The sequence below is a fragment of the Gavialis gangeticus genome, unplaced genomic scaffold (genome assembly GCF_001723915.1).
Source record: "Gavialis gangeticus isolate Ggan-Ray unplaced genomic scaffold, GavGan_comp1, whole genome shotgun sequence".
Taxonomy (NCBI): domain Eukaryota; kingdom Metazoa; phylum Chordata; order Crocodylia; family Gavialidae; genus Gavialis; species Gavialis gangeticus.
Genome location: NW_017729019.1, coordinates 13280322 through 13301711, shown reverse-complemented (window position 1 = coordinate 13301711; position 21390 = coordinate 13280322). Strand labels below are relative to the sequence as shown.

General features: G+C 48.1%; 1 protein-coding gene across 3 annotated transcripts in view; it reads right to left on the bottom strand.

Moving 5' to 3' along the window:
* Positions 1-2947: 2947 nt before the first annotated feature.
* The window catches only part of HIPK1 (homeodomain interacting protein kinase 1), a 39273-nt gene continuing 20830 nt past the window's right edge, over positions 2948-21390 (bottom strand). The window contains exons 3-15 of one of the 3 annotated variants that reach the window (XM_019514101.1): positions 19837-19956; positions 18216-18302; positions 17410-17594; positions 16828-16990; positions 15866-16088; positions 13888-14009; positions 11953-12087; positions 8941-9083; positions 8392-8574; positions 7860-8075; positions 7313-7551; positions 6798-6934; positions 2948-6244 (exon numbers count right to left, since the gene is read on the bottom strand). In XM_019514101.1, coding sequence (XP_019369646.1) covers positions 5759-6244; positions 6798-6934; positions 7313-7551; positions 7860-8075; positions 8392-8574; positions 8941-9083; positions 11953-12087; positions 13888-14009; positions 15866-16088; positions 16828-16990; positions 17410-17594; positions 18216-18302; positions 19837-19956 — 2439 coding nt within the window. In that variant the 3' untranslated portion in view covers positions 2948-5758. The remainder of the gene's footprint in view (positions 6245-6797; positions 6935-7312; positions 7552-7859; positions 8076-8391; positions 8575-8940; positions 9084-11952; positions 12088-13887; positions 14010-15865; positions 16089-16827; positions 16991-17409; positions 17595-18215; positions 18303-19836; positions 19957-21390) is intronic. The other 2 variants (XM_019514102.1, XM_019514103.1) reach the window with 2 other exon arrangements.

Below are 21390 nucleotides of genomic sequence, written 5' to 3'. Positions count from 1 at the left end.
TGCAAGAGGAAGGCGCCTCCCTGCAAAAGGGGAGAGACCTGGACCTGGACCCAGGCCCACAGCACCCACGGGGAGAGGCCTTGCACTGCGCACCACAGGCCCCGGCTGGCTCAGGCCCTCACTTCTGGGCCCCTTGACTCTTTCCCTGCGCACACGCACTGGCCCCACTGCAAAGGGAGCCCCAGGAAAGTCCGCAGGCCACGCCTGCCTCGTGCCCCGGTGGCCAAGGCCCCATGCTGTCAGGCAGGGCCCGTGTCCTCTGGGCCCAGCTTTCACCAGTTAACCAGTGTGGGGGAGGCCACTGCCTCTGGGACCCCAAAAGGCAAAGGGCCACCAGCCAGGCAGCCACTGGGCAATACCCGGACCAGCACCCCAGGCCTGTAGGCCTCGTACAGGGGTCACCGCGCTGTGCCCAGGACGCCACTCACCGCCCCAACGAGCTTGCGCCATGCTAAGACGCACAGGAGCTGCGCGAGGGGCAGGCCAGGGCCCCCCGCTGTGGGACGTCCTCCGCCGCCCTGTGCTGGGAGGCGAGCCTTGCTTTGGCTGTGCGGGGGCCTCCGAGCCCGGGGGCTGCATGCAAGCTCCTCTGCCCTCTGGACAGGTCCCCAGCCCTGCGCTGGATCATGGCCACGCACGGCCGCGGGCTGAAGGCAGACCCACCTGCAGCTCTCCGTCCTCCAGCCCCTAGCAGGACACGTGCAGCTTGCCTCTTGAGATGCCAGGCGCTGGCAGCAGCCAGGAGGTTCAAATGAGGAGGGGACCAGGGTGAAAGGGTCCTGTTCCCTTCCTGAGACAGCAAGTGCGATGCCCTGGCCTTGGGAGCCCTGCAGAGAAGGGGCAGTGTGTCCCTGGCTCGCGCCTCGCTCGCTGCCTCATGCGGGAGGGTGGGCACCGGGGACGTGCCTGGGTGACTCTTGCCTAAGGCCTGGTCCTTGGAGCTGACCCTTCCGGGGCATCATTACACATGCCCGGGGCCTGCTGGCCTGGCACCCCGGCACTGCTGGCACTGCTTCGGCAAGGGGGAGAATCAAGAAAAGGGGCCCAGACGCATGGTGGTGAGCGGGAGGCCAGTTCTGCCCAGGACGGGTCATGGGCACAGTCCAGAGCAACATCTGTGGGAATCCCACTACTCCAGGACCTGCCTGCTCCTCTCTGGCCACTGCTCCAAGTCACAGACAGCGCACCTGGGTCTTGCCCACGGATCTGCTCACGTCACAGCTCAGAACGTGGTTGGGGCGGAACGACCTGAACGCGTGCTGGGGGCAAAGCATTTGGTCCGGCTGTCGCCTTCAGAGGGGCCCTGCTCAGATCTACCCCAGGTGGGCTCAAGTCTTTCTTTCTGCAGAGAGTCAGGAATAGGCGATGAGTGGAGTACAGAAAATTAACCCTTTTATTGATGCATTGCAATTGTTCTACATTTTTACCATGTTATGTAGAAAATACTTAAAATACAAGCTACTTTGTAAAACCAAAGACAAACATTGAATCCAAAGATAAACTATGTTTTCACAATGGACCCTTTTCCCATATAGTTAGTATTAAATTTTTAAATATCTATTTCTTTTGTTAAAATGATTTATACATATCCCCTAAGTACATCAGCAATACAAACATAGATCAGTAATTGTCAGAAACGACCTGTATCTAGCGGCTTGTAAAAAGGAAGAGCACAACCATAAAAGAAAGTTAAATTTCACACTGTAACTAGCATATCAAATACATTTAATAAAGTAGGAATTTCATTGCAATATCAAGGATTCAAGCAGAAATACTAACATTACATATAATGTACTGCTACATGTAGTGAGATAGATATATTTCAAGCTGAATCTGAAATCACACATTATATAAAGTTTAGCAACAAACAAACAACCATGTAGACATGCGGCACCATTCATAAGTTTAAATAAAAAAGAAAGCAGGGCTGTGCCAATCCTGTCATTTAGAAGCAATTGAGTTTTGTGAACTAAAAAAATGGCTGAATCAGAGGTAAGTTACTGCATCAGTCAACTGGGGGCTAAGCAGGACAGCTCGGAAGTTGCTTCTGCAGCGGGTAGTACGGCTGTGAACGCAAGTCAGCTAGTGGGGACGACTCCCACGTAACACCATGTCTGTAGCAAAAGGATAAACCCAGGTGGGACCAGAGTCATTGAACATTCAGAAGAGCAATCCCGAGCTCCGCCCGTGGCAGACTTTCCAGAATACAACCGAAGTGTCAGGAAAGCCTTCGGTTTCTATTCAGGAACAGCACGTTCATTGACAGAGAATGCACACGCCAGCCGTGACAGTGAGGGGATTTCTTTCTTTAATGCTTCCCTTGACCTGCACCCAGATGAGCTGGATCTGCGCAGGGAGAAAGGATGCACGTCCTTAGAGCAGAAACTCTAGGATAGGCTGGAACGGGCAAGATGCTTCGGGCCAGCCCTAGAAACCCAGGGAGGAGGCCACAGGCTGGCCCGAGCAGCCTTTGTTTTTGACGGCGCATATCACAGTGTAAATCTGATGTAGCCATTGCCAAGGCCTTGTTTTAAACAGGGCCTGTCACATCTCATCAATGCACTTCCCATCTACCCCTCCTTTTCTAGTGGGAACAGGTGAATCCGTGGAAAAGATCAGAATATACCTAGTGGATAAATTTGGCTTCAGCTGTTTAAGGGAAACGGTGAGACCCCTTTAAAAGGAGGGGGGCTTTCCCGCAGCATAGCGCAAAGTGGTGCCCCCAGCCTGCAGTAGCTACGCGGGGAACTCAGGAACGTGCCCGGTTCATTCAGGGGCAACTGCTGCAGGGCAGAAGCAGCCAGCGGAAGCGGCTGCACCGGGCTGGGCTGGCACCGCAGGCCTGCCCATGCCCCATCTTCCTCCCACGGTTTCCCCACAGCTGGGCAGTTCTTTTAGAGGTCTGCGGCTCTTTCATCTTTTGGGGGGAACTTTTTTGGGGACTGTCACTAAGCTGCCTTAGCAGCTGTGTCTGTGACACTGGGTAAAAGGTTTTCATCACAGCCAGGTGCTGGATTCAGTCTGCCTTTGGATGGAAAGGCACAACTCTGTATCCAAGAGGTATCTCTAGGGAAAGTACTCCACATAAGCCATGTCGCACGGAAACACAAGGAAGTGCTTGGCACCAAGTAAAACATGTGCTGATCATGTTACAGCAACAAAGCATCGTTAACGCCAACAATGTGAAACACACAGGTCGCTCGCTTATCCTCACTCACATCTACAGGAGCGCGGTGACTACAACGACGCTAAACAAGGACTCCGGGTCCGTGAGGTCTCTAACCGCTGCTGTCGTGCCAGAGCGCTTACTCCTCTTCCTGCAGAAAATGCCAAGCCTTCTACAGCCGCTCTGCACCAGGCCAGCCTAGATCTTCCTATCCCAACAACATGGATTTTCAGACCTGAAAACTGCACCTCTGGACAACACCTTGTCACAAACCGGTGGGAGACCTAGCTTGTTTTCCATACAGACGGAACATAAACTGGGTTTCAAGGTCGCCAAAACCTCTTATTGCTGCAGTAAGACCACTGGCTTAAGCCAGTTTACTAGCCACTGAGACAAGATACTGAAGGTCAAGAAATAAACCCTAGTTTGAGGGAGTCAAGGAAACAAAGTGTCATTTAAAAACCACACCGGTTACCTCAACCGAGGACTTCCTCACACACCAGTGCGATGGCTGATACACCTTCCCAACAGCAGTAGCATTATAAAAGTCTGCAATGGTATTGTTATGCGATGTGCTTTACAGCAGGCTCTCTTTGGTATAAACATCCTATCACCGAGCTAGCAATATTTTACGAGGAATGTCTGCTAGTCACACGGGGGAAGGTAATGCCGCACTGAATCTAATAAAAAGTGACTGCACACCCTTCATCACTTCCGCAACATCAGACTAAATATTCCAAGGCGGTCCTGCCACTACCCTATGCGAACGCATCGACAGACGGCTAACAGTATATGTGCCATTTCAAGGAAAAGCTTTAAGGAACCGGCGCTTCACTCTCAACAAAAATGTCGCTGTTTATGTTAGCGTTAAACGGAGAACACTGCATCTATGCAACAGACTGCTATTCTTGCTGTGATAAGCTTAGTGAATTGCTTCAATTCGACGGGGGCTTGCTGGTCCCTCGTAAGGCAAGCTCACTGTAAACTCTATTCACACTACATCATCATTTAAGGCACTACAATAAGGGGACACACCAAACAACTCTTCATCACACATACCTGTGCAAAACAAATCAGAAGGTATCCTTGTCTCTCATGAGGCTCCACTTCTCTCTCTCAGTGCTACAGTGATGAGCTCTAACGATTGCATTATTTCACATACATTCCAACATGTATCAATTCATTTTGGTTTAAATACAAAGGATACATCAATTTCATCCCCAGGAACGTTTAAAGAATTAGACAAACACTAAGTACAGAGTTCAAGTATAATCACTACACATTTTGATTACAAAGACAGAACATTTGGGGTTAGCAGGAAGTTTTGCTTGTTATATTTTTTTCTAATCAATATGTACATATTTCCTTTCATGTAAAATATTAAAACACCACCAATACAAAACTTCTAAAATAGTTTGAAATTCAGTAATAAACTTTAAAATCTGGATTTTTTTTGCAATTCCTACATGCACTTACTGTATACAAGTCTTAATAAGAGCGCTTTGAAGTTAGCTGTCGGCATACCCAAGATGATATGCTCACAGGAGTATAAAAAGCTGTACACATTGATACACTGATGTTTCATCGTATTTCAAATTGTTCAACTCCCTCCTAAATGAATCATACGAGGAAAAAGATAAAGAAAACTAGAACAGAGAAAAGCCCTGTGCTTCTGGGAAAGGAACCTGGCTCCATGCTAGGGCAGTGCCTGGTGCACCAGAGAAATCCAACTTGGGAGAGCAGAGCAGCACAGCACAGCAACTCGTTCTCACCAGAAGAAGACGCATTCTGGCAAGGCACATGGGCTCTTGCATGTAACTGAAAAACGTAGCTGAATGGCTTCGGCAGTGATCAAGACTCAGCTGCACTAGCGAAACACAGCCTTTCCAGGAAAACAAAGCAGAGATGTCATGGGTCAAACTGATTGCTGAATATTACGGTGCTAGTATAAGGTAGCTGCCTCTACCGTACCCTTATACCGAGCAGAAAATAAATGGAAACTCCAGGTAGGGCCAAACAAGAAGATGTAAGGGCTTTGCAGGAATGGCGATCTGCTAGTAAGCAAGTGAACTACAGAACAAACTGCAAAATATTCAACTCAATTTTAAACTCTGCTCTAGCAACATACTGACATAAATGTGCATTACATTTTTAGTGGCAATATGGATTTGTGCAAGCTGCTAAAATATAATCTGCTAGTCTTTGTATAAATTATGAGTTAAAAAAAATCAGCATTTGCCTATAAAGACATTGATTTCCACTTCCCCTCTGATTACCAAAACAACAGAATAGCTTTAAATAGGTGGGACTGGGACCTTTTAAAAGCATCTATAAAAAGTGAAAGCTTAAAATCTTAGCCAGTGCCCCTTTAACTGGTAACAAAGGGTGCTGCCCGGTCAGTGACCAAACCCCCAGTCAGGGACCCTTTCAAGCACGACCAGGCATGGGGTGACCACAATAGCACAGTCAACACCAGAGAAACGTCACCTGAAATCCTCCTTCAGCCAGGCAGGCCTATTGCCAAGGACAGCTGTACCCAAAAGGGGCTAGCAACAGTAACCTGAGCCCCACAAACCAAAGGGAACGCAGGGGTTACAGGTACGAGTACTGGCTGATCTTTGTGGGGCTCAGCGGGTATCCAGTGTAAATAGCAGATCCGCGGGAAGCACCAATATAGGACTGGGTAGCAAACTGGTGTTGGTACTGGGCAGGCGGGACATTTGCAGATGTCAGCAGGCTAGGGCCGACACTCACCGGGACCTGGTGGACGAGAGTGCTAGGGTGGGCAGCATAGGTCGTGTGCCGTGAGGAGCCCTGAGGGGAGAAGAGATGAGCGATGGAGTTGGTAGAGCCCAGCGTGGCAGCGGTGGTGGGCGCGTAGGTGTACATATGCGGCTGGCTGGGAAGGTGTGTGCTGGCTGTCGCTGCCGCCAGGTGGGGGTGCACTGGGCTGCTGTGCTGGAAGGCGTAGGGAGCCTGAGAAATTGTCGACGGGAGCGGGGCAACATAGGCTTGCTGTCTGCGTGGGGCCGGGTTCCCGCTTCTCTCTTGTGAGGCCAACACTGTTGTCTGCTGGTTCTGCAGAGGGAGAGAGTAGGAGTCATGAGAGGGCTCCTGCACAGCCCTCCCAGGCCCTCGGCACCTGTGAGACCAAGACGCAGCATGCGATCGACCGGTGCTGGCAGCGGCAGGGTTTGTGTACTTGTCCCCAGCTCATGCTAGTGCACGGAGTCTGGGAGCTGGAGTTCTGTTTGACTTCCCGAGACTGGAAAGGCGGTCAGGAGGACCCAAGGCAGCAGCTGCCACTGAGGGCAGAAGTGAAGCAAAGCAGGCTTGGACCAAGTCCTCCTACGCAAAACGGCTGGGCGATGGGACGAGCTGCCCATGGCCCTCCTGCAGGCAGGAAAAGCAGTAACTCCTCTGCCTCAAAAGGGAACGTGGTCTGTCCCATATAGAAGGGCCCTAGGATGGGACTCTCCACTCGGCTCAAAAGCTCCCAAAAGTGTGCCTGTGACCTGGCCCAAGGCAGCGCTTCCGAAGCAGGGCTCCCCGCTGCCAAGCCTTGGTGCCATGATGGAACCAGCCGAGTGTGAGCAGAGAAGCCAGCAGGCAGGGCCGGACCCTTGCTCACCTGGCTGAGGTTGAGTGGCTGCACGCCGCTGTTCAGCACGCGGTGTGGTCGGTACCCCGTCGGCGTTATGCAGCACCCAGACGCCTGCCCACTCACCGATGCCACTGGCTTGCTCTTACTGGTGCTGCTGAGGATGCCTGAAAAACATCAGCAACTTAGTCCATTTCCTCCCTGCCACAGTTAAGAAATTGTTTTACCAGCTCGTGCATCTTAAACCAGCACAGGCCCCTGGGTTACACACTGACTTCTCTAGTTACAGTTTCATGCTCAGGCAAACAAATAACCTGTGGGCACGTTTACAGAGACCTGGGAAATACAGCCAACAGCTTTGTCGAAACAGTCTATTCTGAGACACTGAAAATGAACTGAGGTTTCCACAGCCCGAAAGCAGCAGCCATCATGATGGGAAAGCTGCTTATGACCTAAGACGTAGTGGGCAGGAAAGGAGTGGAGATAGCGCAGGTTGCTGGCAACACGGCAGGGAGAGGCAGGCACTGGATGCACAGCGTACTTACCTGAGGCCTGGGTGGCCACAATGCAGTCATTCAGCTGTGTCTTCAGAGGAGGCATGATGATGGTGCGAGAGCTGGAGCTGTCAGCTGCTCCCCTGCTGGGCAGCTCCAGTGCGTTTCCCGCACCCCGGAGCGTGGAGAGCGGGTCTGCAGTATACGGGCTGTTCAGGGAGGAGTCTGAATCCGGGGAGTCATTAACAGTGACATAGCTGATGACGTTGGAGCGCTGCTTCATGCCCAAGCTAAGAGGAGGAAGCACCAAAGGGTTGAACTCCACCTGCATGGCCTTGCAAGGCCTATCCAGGGAGCATGCTTGAGCCAGGTGCTTTGCGCCATCCTTCTGCACAGCTTTTCTGCTTAGTCTACTTACCGGTGATGTGGAAGCAAGCGAAGGCTGGCAGGGGTTCTGCACAGCGCTGCCTGGCCAGACTAGCAGCAGGGCCCTTCCCACCCTAGCACATCCCCTCCCATTAGTGCTCCACAGGCCCAAAGATGGAGGGCGCTGGCTGAGCCATGCTCAGGGCACTGGCTGCCAGGCTAAAGTCACTACCTGGCAGGCTTGTACTTGCTGTCCTCTTCCTCATCGGTGTCACTGCGGATGGTGATGACACTGACAGGTGGGCTGGGAGTGTCGGGGATCACGATAGGTTGGTGCTGCTCCGGCACAGAAACGAGCGTGTTGGAGGAGGAAGAGGCAGTGCGAAGGGGGCTGCTCCCAATCAGCGAGTACACCTGGGATGGCATCGCCTCCAGGGTCACACTGGGCCTGCAGGGAGCCACGGGAACGAACAGAAGCGCGGGTCAGTGGCCAAGTCACAGTGGATACCACAGTAGCCCCTAGAAACCGTTTTTTTCCATGCCCTGAACTGCTGCTTAGAGACAGATAGCGGAAGGCCTGGCACTGAAGCAGCTCAACAAGGATTTTGGCCCACAGCCCTTAGCTACTCATATCCCTTTACACAGCAGTAGCAATCTAGAAATGGGGACAGGTCACACCTTTGTTGACATGGGACTCAGGGGCTGCAGGGTGCCTTCTGCATACCCCTCACAGGGGACTGGGGGCAGTGGAGAGGAAGCCTTACTTTGCTGTGCTCTGGGCTGGCTGCTTGTTCTTCTTTACTGGCACGTTGCTGCTCTGCTGCGGCCTGACAACGTGAGCGACTCCGACATTCAGAGGCTGGGTCGTGGCGAGGGTGACGTGGTTGGTCAGCAAGGAGGGCTGCTGCATGATGGTGCTGTACTGGTTTCCATGGGAATGTGCATTCCTAGGGGCAGAGAGACAGACTCCAGCACTGCGGCCACTCTGCAGGCCCCCCGGGCTGTGCATGTCTGAACCTGCCATGCAGTACAGAGGTGTGGGGCGGGAGTTTCTAGTTGGGGTTTGTGGTCGTTCAGCAGCTCAAGCTTCTACTGGATCCACTAAAGAGCAACCGCCCGCTAACAAGCCTGCTAGGGCGAGGGGGGGGGGATGTGTCTGGTCACACATCAGTGGCTGCCACACCCCTGACAGAGGTAGGTTTCGGGCTCAGGTGACACCGAAAGCTGGCAGCAAAGGACAAGCTTGTCCCTTAACGTTACTCCATCCCTTTCAGGGGCTCAGAACCAGCCTCTGCATTAACCAGGCCCCTTACCTCCAGTCTGCCAGCTGCTGGTTGCTTCCGATTGTTTCTGGGATCACAGCGGTGGGCTGTACGGAGTTGTGCAGAGCAACTCCTGGAAGCTGCTGCCAGGTGGAAGGGAGCAGGATCTGCTGGGTGCCTCCAGGCCAGGCCTGCTGCAAAACAGCAAATTGACAAAGGGGCTCACAAAGCTCCACTCCACTGAGAGGGGAGAAAAGACTTGTTCGAAACAATAGGGTCAACTGCGCAGCGTGTTAACTTGCAGACAAAGGCACAGACTGCACTTCCTCAAAGGGCCTCACTATGGAAGGGAACGAGAAAACCAGAGACACAAGCTTCCCCAGCCCGTTTGTCCACTTCAGATATCACAGGTGTCACCTGGGGAGAAGGGCGGTGTCCATATTGTACTGCAGAAAGGGTGCCAGGAAGCGGGGAGGGGATCCTGACCTACATACTAGGGATCATTTCTGCTTAGCACCTCTGAGGCCACTGTTCCCAAACAGCTGTGCCTGGGACAGTTTTGCATGCAGTGCAATGAAGGACTTTTGCTGGGGGGGGAGCTTTGCCCAGTCAGCTTCTCCTTCACAGTACTCACCACAGGAAAGCAAAACCCTCTCCACAACCCATCCTGCAGCGGGCAGAAAGGCAGGACAGCCCATATCCCCCAAGACCAGATCTCAAGGAGGGGCTGGGCCAAGCTTTCAGAAACTATGAGGAAGACGTGTCAAAAAATGAAACAAAACTAGGACTGACGGCAGTAAAAGAAGGGGCCGGCTCCTTGGAGTACCTGGAGCCTGCAACCTCTCTTGAAAGCATCGTCATTTTGCTACCATGCAGCGTGACATGAGCCGGGAATTACTGCTTGGTTATAAATATAGCACTGCCCCCACTCACATTCAACTACTTGTGCAGGGTGTCAACAGTCACTGCATAAAAAAAACTAGCCCAGCAAGAGGTGCTTGGTCTTATGTCAGATCCCACCCCACACGCACACGCTTTGAGCTCAGGGGCCCTGGCTTTTCCCTCGACACTGGCGACATGTAGACATGTCCATGCCAAATGGCACTCTGCAGTACAATATCTCCCAGGGTGTTGAACACACGTGGTTCTGTTTCTTGCAGTCTAAACTGCAAAACCATAAACACAGGCTGCTTTAAACAAAACATTTCTGCAAGGAACAGACCCACGTGCTACAAGACGGGTTCCAAACAAGAAGCCTGCGAGCAGAGAACGGCTAACACCTCTGCCAACGTAAGCGGAATAATAAAAAAAGAGAAATATGTTAAAAGTCACACCATGCGTCTTTCCAAAAGCCAACACCTGCACAAGACAAAGCAGAGAGTTTAATACAGAGCAAGATCTAAATTCCCCACGGGAGGCAGAAATCGGGCCTTCCAAGCGACGAACTGTTTTGACAGAGGAAGGACAAAAATATGCAAAGCTGAGCAAATGGCTAATGCAAACTTAGGTGAAGCAGCAAGGGGAGAAGTGTCAGAAGCACTACAGGTGAGCAGCTCGGGCAGAGACTGCAGACAGCCCCACGGAAACGTTCAAGTCTCTGGAGAAACTCACAACCCGGGCTCACAGTCTGAAGACAGATGGCTCTGGCCTCCTACCACTGCGCAGGGGAGTGTTGAGCCAAGTCCTCCACACAAAGATAGAAAAATGGGTCTAATCTGCCTGTTGGCTCAGAAACCCAAAGGCCCTCCTGGACGAGTCGCTCTTGCTGATGGTGGCCCATGCTCTGCGGCAGTGGCGGCTGCCTCTCTGAGAGCTGGGGTGTCAGCCCATTGGCAGAGAGTGAAAAGAGGGGGAAGGAGACACGATCCCTTGGGCCTTTTAGCACAGACAGCTAGGATTTCCCAGAACCCACTCCCCAGCCTGCCCATCCTCAGAAATGAGGGGCAATCTGTGCTACAGCTGGTGACAGAGGCTCATACAGGCAGTTTTAATCACTAGCCTCAACCAGGGCCTGGCTCTGGCCAGAAGCGGTCTCCAGCTTGGAAGAAAAACAATACTCATAAAGTATCACTTTAAAGCCACAAAAGACAACATGGTTCATGTCGGAGATGGAGTGTGCTCTGAAAGACATGTGAGGACACCACGACTTCAAGTGCATTGCAATGTTTCAATAAGCTTCACTGATCTGATTCTGGGGTTTTACATTGATTGACTTGTGGCACCTGCAGGGTCAGCTCTGATGCAGACACCAGATACATTCAGAGGGAGGCAATTTTGAAAGCGTACAGTTTCAGAAAACAGCTGCTCTCATCTCCCCACAGACCCTTTCAAATCACTGTTTTGCTCAATGTGAACTAGCCTGAGAAACTGTTGCCTTTTTAGAAGCTAGAGCTCACCTTTAATTTCAACCACAAAATGCAGTAAGAACTAAAGCATCTGTGGGGAGCAACATCTTTATCTGGATGATGCAAGCTGCCTGGGATTGGTTTTAGATAATGAAAGGCCAGAGAATGATTGTTCTTGTTCGAGGAGGGGTACGAGATCTTGACTGCTGAAGCAATACATTAAAAAGCATTTGTTATTCTTAGTGGTTTTAGCCTGATCCTAATCACCTGCAACTTTTCTACATGCAAAGAAGCTTTAGAACATTAAAACAAACGAAGAAAACCCCAAACAGCTAACTTGCCAAGTGCTTCAAATTCTGGCCAGTCAGGTACCTGTAGCAGAGTCAAGCTAAGGGCTTTTCCTTTGTTCTTGACAATTGAAAGGTAAAGATAGGACAGTAAGCAAAGAACAAGTACTATTACAGCTCTTCAGGGCTTAGGAGAAGAGCTTGATAGCTCTAGGCTAGCAAAGAGCAACAGTCAGTGGATCAGGATTCTTTACAGAGCCACACTAAACATCAGAGTCAGACAGTGCTTCAGCAATGTTGGGGAGGAAAACAACAAGACATTAAGATGTAGCAAGAACACAGCCACAAGATGGCACATGCTTCCATGCCCTCTGCAATTCTAAGTTAAAACAAAAACTCCGTTAGTGAACACAATCAAGGGAGGCAATTACCAGTACTGCAGCCGTCTGTTCTACTAGCGCTGGCCGGCCGGCTGCGCAGTTCAGAGTAAAGGGGACCGCATACTGCGGCGTGATGGTGGCTACTTGAGGATGAAGAGTTGCTACCATTAGTGGTGTACAGCTTCCCTGAAACGCAGATTAGGCAGTGAGTGAAACAAACGTACCGAGGCAGGTCAACTGGGTTCAGCAATAGAGCCACGAAGGCTTTCACCCCCTGGTACCACTGGTGCTCCTGAGTGGCTTGCAGAACTCAGCGGTACACATCCAAACCCATACTCAGCCCCTCAGGTGCACTAAGCCGACCCTGGGCAACTTTAGGGAGGCCGTCCTGGAATGTGGGAACAGGCTTCTTGTGAGCTGATGTTGTGTGTCCCAGACCTTATGGTGCATAGGCCCCAGGTGGAAACACAGTCCAGCTCTGTGCTTTATACTTTCTCTTTGTACGTCCTCACCTGGACCATGGTGGTGCATGGGAAACCCTTGACGTGATACAAAGGGTATATCAAAAAGCATGCTTTCTCATGTGCAGCATTCTTTGGGAAAGGCTAAACTAAAGGCTTTTAATAATCAGAGGTGCCTTGATTCAGATTAACACCGATTGTGATGTAACTGCCAAGAGACAAAACTAGACAATGAACCATCGTATTTAGAGACAGATGTTTGAACTAGTTTGGTATTTCACGCTGAGAAGCAGCAGGAGGGGTCTGCTTCATGCTGGCTTCATTTAGTATAATCACCTGTGTAATTATGCGAGACAAAATGTAGGCACCACCCAATGCCACAACCATTTTTTGAACCGGACACACAAATTTGCAACTGATCAACTAAAAATGGCTCCTGTGGGACTAGATCATTCAGAGCAATCCACTTCCCTTGGACCTCCCAGCTAGTAAAATGAACAGCGTATGCACACTATTTCCCTATGTAAATGTCAACAGAAACTGAGTGACTGTGCAAACACATGGAATTATAGTATTATCCATAATGATGATTACAGATACTTTAGTACCTACATGTATGAAAAAATGCTTAGCACTGTGACCCACTGTACATTCAAGACAGAGAGATACTGTTTCGCTAAGCATAACTTTGTTTTTTTATGACAGAACATATAAGTGTTTGAAATATATAGTCTGTTATCTTGCAAAAACCCCAACATTCAAAATTAATTATGACATCTTATTGCACACTAGTTTTACCCTAGAAATAACTTAAGGGAAGATATTATCAGTGCCACATGTCCACTCATGCTAAGGATGCGACTATGCCAAAAAAGAGGATGCAGAAGTAACTTCACTGAATTAAAGATGGAAATAATGCATCTGTAATTCAAAACTTTACTTCTGTCTGTTGGGATCTCTCTTCTCATGTGACAGGTCATTTGAATGGACAAATTATTTTTCTGTTGAATCTGCTGTCTTAGTTTTCAGTATATATGCTGCTTTATGTGTACTGACAAGTCTATACAGGTCAACGCAGCATGCTACAAACAACAGGATTGCCTATATTATATAGCCCACTATTCAAGGCTAAACTCCTGAGTCAGCAAGGGATGTTCAAAACGTTCAAACTTCTCCCCCTGACTTTTCTCCCTTAAGGATTTGCTGGGCACCTTTCTCTCAGACCCCAGTATTGGGAGTGGCTCACAAACCTCTCTGAGCCCCCCGTGGCTGGCACTTAGCACACGCCAGCTCCGGTTCCGGAGAACCAATGTCAAATGACCCAGTAACAAACGAGACTCAGACTCCTGAGATCACAGCAAAACACCAAGACCTGGGCTGCAGCTCCCGGAGTGTTCTGAGATTTCTAGTAATGCGCTTAGAGTCGTTCCCGCCTTCCCCCAGACCTGCACGCCACCCCAATGCAGGGGCCAGAGTTGGACTCATGTTTTCCACTGCCCGGAATTCAAACTAACTCCAGTTTTACCTGCGTGAGGACTCCTGACTGGATCTGCAATGGCTGCGCTGCAGGTGCCTGTGGTACAATGGGAACGGCATTCTCCATCCTTACTGGGAACCCAGAATGCTTTGTGGTCGCCTGGAGTCCAGCTGTTTGGAACAAGAACCAGTTACAGTTAACACACTTCCTCATTATTCAGATAGTTCTCACAGTCTAATTCCTGCTACGCGAGAGCAGAAGGACAGCAGATGAATATAAAAGTCTCTGTTTGTCCACAACCCCTATGTACCGCACTTGGAAGCATGTCACCTTCAAACTGCTCCCAAATTAGGGGCTTTATCTCTACTTATTAAATAACTGAAGTAGCAACCAAATGAAGACATTCCTCTAAAAGTATCTGAAAGGTGCTGCCATGTAGCAGGGAAAGAATGCACCTGTTCAGGTATGTGAGAAAATGACCCCACTGTCCTAGGGGCACAGTACCTTCTCATCATACTGTCTTGCATTTACTTTTTCTGAGGGTTTAAATCCACATGTCTAAAATGTTCTTGTCCATGCTGTTTACTCTCTGCCCACTGCTTGTAAGGAGGTATTTCGCCTTCACCTCCCCCTATCTTTTGTATTCAAGCACTCTCGCCATTTAATACATTTATCTGTGCATGTCCTTTGACAGCAACTGATGGAGCAAGCTCAGGCTCACAAAAGCTTGGGCTATACAGCTCTGGCTTAGTTAGTCTATAAAGTGCAAATCTACCCTGCCTTGTGCCAAAACTGGCACTTGCAATTCAGCCTCGCTGCTCTCCAGTGCTGCTCTGCCAAGTCTGATGTTTCCTTATGAACAAAAGTGTTGAGTTAACAACAATACTGGCATGTTCAGTTTCAAATCAGCTGGATACATCACTCCACCTAGACAACCTTTGGCTGGCCTCACTGTCTGAGGATTTCTTCACCTTCAGAAGAGGCACTGTCCCTGTTACACCTTACTGACATGTGACAAGAACTGTCCACAAGCACTGGGTACATCTGCAGTCCCCTGAGGACAAGAGTGAACCTCCCCCTGATAGCCTGCATCCCAAACACTATATCAGGAACTCCTGCTTCATTTGTAACTGCCAGGTTAATGCAAGCCAGGGGTACAAACTAAAATGGGGACACTTTCAAGATCAGTGCAGTGTACTTCTTGCTCTGTTTAGCTATATGCCATCAGTGTTCCACTTCCTGCCACCACACTGCACAAGTGTCAGTACTTGTGAACTGAGATTCCCATGCCTGAAATATGAGGGACTCAACTGCTGTTAAGATGCAATTCTGGCTGACAGCACCTGTGTGAACTCCAAGCCTTTTCTGAACATTCAGTCTCTCTGAATGCCCTTAATGTCAAGAAATCCTGGCCTAAAAATACACTTCTGCTCCACTCAGGAAGTTAACCTAATTAAAGCTCCACAATGGCAGATTCCTGGGTAGGATTAAAGAGGGATTTCTATTCCATGTCCAAGTTTCAGGTACTTAAAGCACTGAAAAAATGTCCTTTTCAGCAGAAATTCCTTTTGGCTGTTGGTAAGTTTGGGTCTGTACAGGGCCAAACAGGATGCCGGGTCAGGAAAATATAAGTGTTTTCCAGGCAAGGAGAGCACTTTTAGTACTTTGTTACTGCAAACAGATCAAACTCCCTATGAGCTCGTTGTTTTCTAAGGAACACTCTCGTAAGAATTGTGGGGAAAACAGACCGGGTAACCAAGTGAGTGGTGACTGCATACCAGGCAGATCCATTGTCTGTACCTGCTCAAGAGCATTCAGGAGAAGACGAACTAAGTGTTCGCACACATACACCTACTGAAAAGGCACACCTGACTAAAACAATTTCACGCTATGTGTGAGATGGTAACTACATGTGACAGTAATGCAAGAAATGCACAAAATGATCTCCTGCAGTCTCTCCTCCTAGCCTCAGTCCCAGCTCTGGTCTCATTTTCATCTGGCTGAAGCAATGAGCCTCTTCACTTACTCTGAAAAGCAGGGGGACAAACAATGAATGTCTGCTGGAATGGATCAGTTTGCGTGCAGATCTGTGTGGTTCCAGGCTGTAAGGAAACACTCTGTTGTGTCACTGCTGCAACAGGAGCTGCAGACGATGGGTACAGAGCAGACTGGTAGTTTAGCAGCGAGACGTCCGAGTTTGCCAGGGAAAGAGTAGCAGCAGCGGTAGAACTGGAAGCCAGTACACTGGCCTAGAAAATAAAACATTTCAGGCGGGTATATAAGGACATTTGTACTGTAATAACTCAGTTTCCAAAAACAAACAACTGTGGTCATCAGAGCCACATCACAAAGTCAGGCAGCAGGCCAAGTGTTAAAATAAAGTTAAGGCAGGAAACAGAACCTGAGGAAAAGCTGTATCTGAACCAGTTATTGGTTTTACTCTTCATGCTTCTGAACTCCAGGCCAACAAGAACAGAGCCAATAAACCCTCTGTGCTGATTTAGCCTTGTCAGCTGCAGGGAAAATGGAACTGCAAAGCCAGCCTGGGTGCTCAGGAGAGAAAATTCACAAATCAAATACCAGGCTGGCTTGAAGGAGACACACCACCTGTAACTGCACAAGGCTGCCCTCAAGGAGCTAGAAGCTGTACATGGACAGACCTGCCACATCTCTACCTGCTGTAACTGTTCCTTACTCAGACATTAAGCTAGGAGGTCAAGTGCGCTATTAAAAATGTGGGGGGAACTACAGAATTCTTATGTAGCAACCATACCTGATCACTTAGTTCCAAAAACCTGTAACTTGTTTTCATATAGCAGCATCACAGCCCCAACTGATATCACGTCAAATTCTGCTCAGCTGCATAAGCGTGAATGCAAAATACCCAGCTTTAGTGGAGTTACTCTGCAAAGCAGGATGTGGCCTATAGCACCATAAACATTGCTCATCTGCATCTCAGATCAATATACCAGACCTAAGGAATCATACCTGATTGTGCACTGTATTGAGCTGGTTGTTGAAGCTCATTGTAAGGTTTGTGCTTGTATTAGGAGCCACATGTGTTGTGAACGGGCTCTTTATTTGATTCACTGTATCATACATATTTACTCTCCTTTTGCAGATCTCCATGTTCTGAAAGCAAGATTTCACACTGAAAAAGAAGGAGTGATGGGAAATATGAGACATACCACAACAGGATGCACTGTACAATTGGCGGTAAGCAGAGGGTTTCCACAGGATTTTGGTTCCAGAACACTTCTATACATGGAAACGTGTCTGCCTTTAGTATCATGGTACCAAAGAATGTCAGTTTTGGTAAAGTTAGATAAATGGGCCCCTAACAAGTGGGACAGAAAAAAATCATGGCTATGTCTTTTGCACTGGAAGAAGCTGCCTAAAAGAACAGGAAGCACAAGAGAGGCTGTTTACTCCTGTTTAACTGGCAGATCAGTCTGAAGTTCTAGAGCACTGCTGATCTGACAGGAGGGGACTAGAGCTGATGTCCTAGACCACGCTGTTTCATTCTGAAACAACCCAACAAGACAGAACGTGCAAGTGCCATCAACTCACTGGTTGCTATGTGGGAAATCCAGTAGATGGGCCATTGTAACAAATGCATGGTTTAAAGTCTTCAGCGGAGTGATCCTCTTGTCTGCATCAATTGTCAACATTTTCTTTAACAAATCAATGTACTCCCTTCGGTCAGCCTTCTCTGCCAACATGTCTGTCCCTTCCAAGTCTGTAGACATATTCACCTGAGAAAAAAAAACGAGGCAGTGGATGCCGGCGTACACCTGCCACTGCTGACTAAATCCATGAGTCAGGTGTGTCACCCTAAGCCCTGATCAGCACTGCTGCTCTGAACCACCCTCACGCTAAGCTCTCCAATGAACACATCTGCATGTGGGTAATTCCACCAGCCAGTGATTGTAATGTGGATGCACACAGTCTTACAACTAAGCACACGTGTTGTGTTTGCAGAATATGGGCTTAAGACAGGACAAGCAATGGCTAATGGCTTCCACAACTCAGAATCAGACGAAGCTGAATGGGAGCCCAAGTATTCGTGATGCTGTTTTGCATCTGCACTGGCCTTTTCCTGAAGGCTTTTCTAGCAACTGTGGCAGGAGCTCCAGTGTAGTCAAGGTACCAAATTGACCAGGTGAAACATCAGAGATGCTTTCGCTACACATGCACTCTCTCTAGTGCCGCCACTGGCAGAGCTGCACCTCTTTACAACAATGGGAGAGAAAAAGGACCAGTGTTGCCAGCAGTTCTGGGTCCCAATGGTTTCTTTCTCAAGTGTCCCCAGCCCTTTACAGGACAGTGTCTGACACAGCAGCATTATTCATTCTTCAGCAGCTGTCATAGCTCACCTGCGCCATGTCATCCAAACAGTTGAATATGTATTTCCGAGCTTCTTTTGATTTTATTCCCGTCTCCAACTCATGTTCCTCTGGAGTCTATAAAATAAAATATTTGTCAGGAAACTGGAAACTTTCCAATATCTTACTGAAATAAAAACGCAAGCCAGCGAGCAAAGGGTCACCCATCTTACCATTCTGCCTGTTGTACAGTAAATCATTTACAGGTGAGGAAGAAGTAACCAGCCACCATCCCTGCTCCCTGAATCAGGGGTATGAAATTGTGGGGGTGGGCATCACTCTCTGCAAAACTGAAGCACTGTCTTAGAGGAGAATGTGGTCATACAAACTTCACCACTGGTTCAATAACAAACTATGGTTATCTCTTGCACCATCATCCCAGGAGGAGGCATCCAAAGTGAATGCCAGAAACTGAAGGGGTGTTCAAGATCACATAAAGCAAGAGAATCTGGGGTTTGGCCACCAGCCAGAATGAGTCACTTAAAATAAAGTATAAGGGGACCAGAAAGGCAGGGGGCTCTGAATGTTTCTGTTCCTATGATATACAGGAGGCCTGGTTTTTGCTTTCTTTGCTTATTCCTTTCAAAACATCAGTACTATTGAGAATTCTCCTTCCCCTTTTTTGTTAAAAGAATCAGACTCAGAAATTTCTCATCCCTCAAAAGAAAGAGCACACGTGTTATGACCCTTTCACAGAGAGAGCCCCTTTATTCCAAAAGTTCACCAGGAGATTGTTTTTACACCTATTCAATTCCAAAAAGCCTTTATCAGCTCAATTAAAAGTGCTTCACCCCCTGAATGGCCTAAGTTTGTCTCTTGCTTGTGATTTTGCAGTTGCATTATATATTAGGTCAGGGGTGGGCAAGATGTGGCCCGCCAGGCCATTCTATCCAACCTGCGAGGCCCCTAAAAAATTTAGAAAATTAATATTTATCTGCCCCTGGCTGCCTGTCATGTGGCCCTTGCTGGCTTGCCAAAACTCAGTAAGCATCCCTCCGCCCGAACTAATTGCCTGCCCCTGTATTAGGTCCATTAAGGAGTTCTCAGGAAAACCATGAAAGTCAAACCTGGCATTCCTTATTTAGGACAAACACTAGTAAAAACATTTTTTCACTTCCTTTATAAAAAAGCAAAAAAGGACACTAACTCAATTTGGTTTTACTGTGAAGGTCATCTTTGAAGAACACAAAGACCTTACATCTATTCACCATATTCCCCCACATGTACATCGTTCTGAACTAAAAATCAATTTAACTAATAGATCCTCCCATGGAATAGGCTCGATTTTACTTTCAGGCTTGTTTGGGAGGTGAGGACTGTCATCTTTGTCATGAAGACAGTGCAGGCCATAATAAATGGCCATTATCTACATAATTTTAACTCCCACTCTCTGCTGTCACTATTGCTCCGAGTTGCTATCGTTAGAGACACGCTAGGAGTTTATGTAGGTTCTAAAAGGACATTTACAATTCACATTTAGAATGACATTTGCAACCTAACCTTTAGCAAGAGCTCCGGGATTCTTTCAGAACACACTGATACTACATAACAATGGGAGTGGATTGGGCCTTAACAAACGTAAGAGAACAGGATGCTGAAAAACGAGACAAACCTTTAGTCTCCACAGTGGGTATCCCAAGTTCGGATCTCTGTTAAAAAACCTGCTCGTTTTCGTTCCCGCACTCAGAAGATACTCTGCTGGTAGGCCCTGAGTTTGCGAAATATAGCGAATCTGTAATGGGATAAACAAGAAGTGAAGACTGCAACAAAATGCACTAACAGCTAAATATATCACAGGAAAGTAGCAAGGTGTCTACCAAGTGACTATCGGAAACAGCCACTAAGAGCAATCCTGAAACTCCACGTCTTTAAAGGCAATGGCTTGAATAATTTACATTTTACACTACAAAGCTAAAGATGCAATTCTCAAGCATTTACAAACATATCTAACTTGTTCAGACTAATTATATGCAGAGATTATAGGTCCTGATTCTCTCTTCTGCTTTTCTGGGCTGTTTCATGGAATTTTTCTTGGCCTCACAGCTGCTTTGGGCAGAATGAGAAGACACTATTAACAAAACAGAGAAGGTCCTAGGTAGATAATCCACTCTCTGCTGCCACCAGGGTAATGATTAGACATTTTTAAAAGTGAGAGAAAAACATATGCATATATAAGAGATGCAGATATCTGATTGAGGCAGCCACGTCTGGGCAAATACTCTGAACGTGTTATTTGCAAAGAGCCTCATAGCAAAGCTTCTGCTGACTTGAAGAATGCAAGATCAGACCCATAAAGTAACCTGACCCCTGTATCTTTTACAACCTGAATATACTCTACTTGCACATGGAGTAAAATCAACCAATAGGAAACTGCAGACATTGTGCTTGAGAAACAATGACTGCTACAGAGCAATTACCTATGTGACGAAATACAAAGGCATTCCTAAAAGGAAGGGAAGCAGAGAATCGTTATAAACAGACGAAGAGTTCTAAACAGCAACAGGACATTTTCTCAAATCTGCCCTAAACGCTGTGGTCTGGATTGCTAATGCTACCTGCTCTCCAGCTGCAGAGTACCTAACATGATGCTCCACTGGAAAAAAACCTGGTTGTCTTAAAAGTTCTTTAAGGAAAAAAACAGCAGTGGTGAAGTAACCCTTCAGGAAAGAGAGGGACTGGAAATTCAAGCTAAAGGCAGTTAAGCCCTGTCCAAATTACTGCATGTAGTTCTGGCAAGGCACCTTGCTCCTGACCCACAAAGACCTAACGATTCTACTATTACATGCATCTTGAATAGCTGAACATTCCCAGGACACTAAGTAGGCTACTACATTTACGTAGCTTGTGATCTGAGATGAATCTTTGGCCTAGCTTTTCTTATTTGGCACTATGGGTTCAAAATGCCAAGGGGTTTGTATTTTTCACATTCAAACAGTGGTTTGACAAAGAGCTATATTGTCTTTACAGAAGAATATTCCTTGTTTGGTCAGATAAAAGTTTGCTTTTGCAAACAGTCCTTAAAAAGACCAAGCCTACTAACTTATTTCTGGAGACTTCAGCACCAAGACATGGTTGGGCCTGCATCTACACACTCTCAGAACATTAATGCGGTTCCCTACCTTTCGTGCGCAATGCAGACATCAAGACCACCTACGTGAATTCAGGA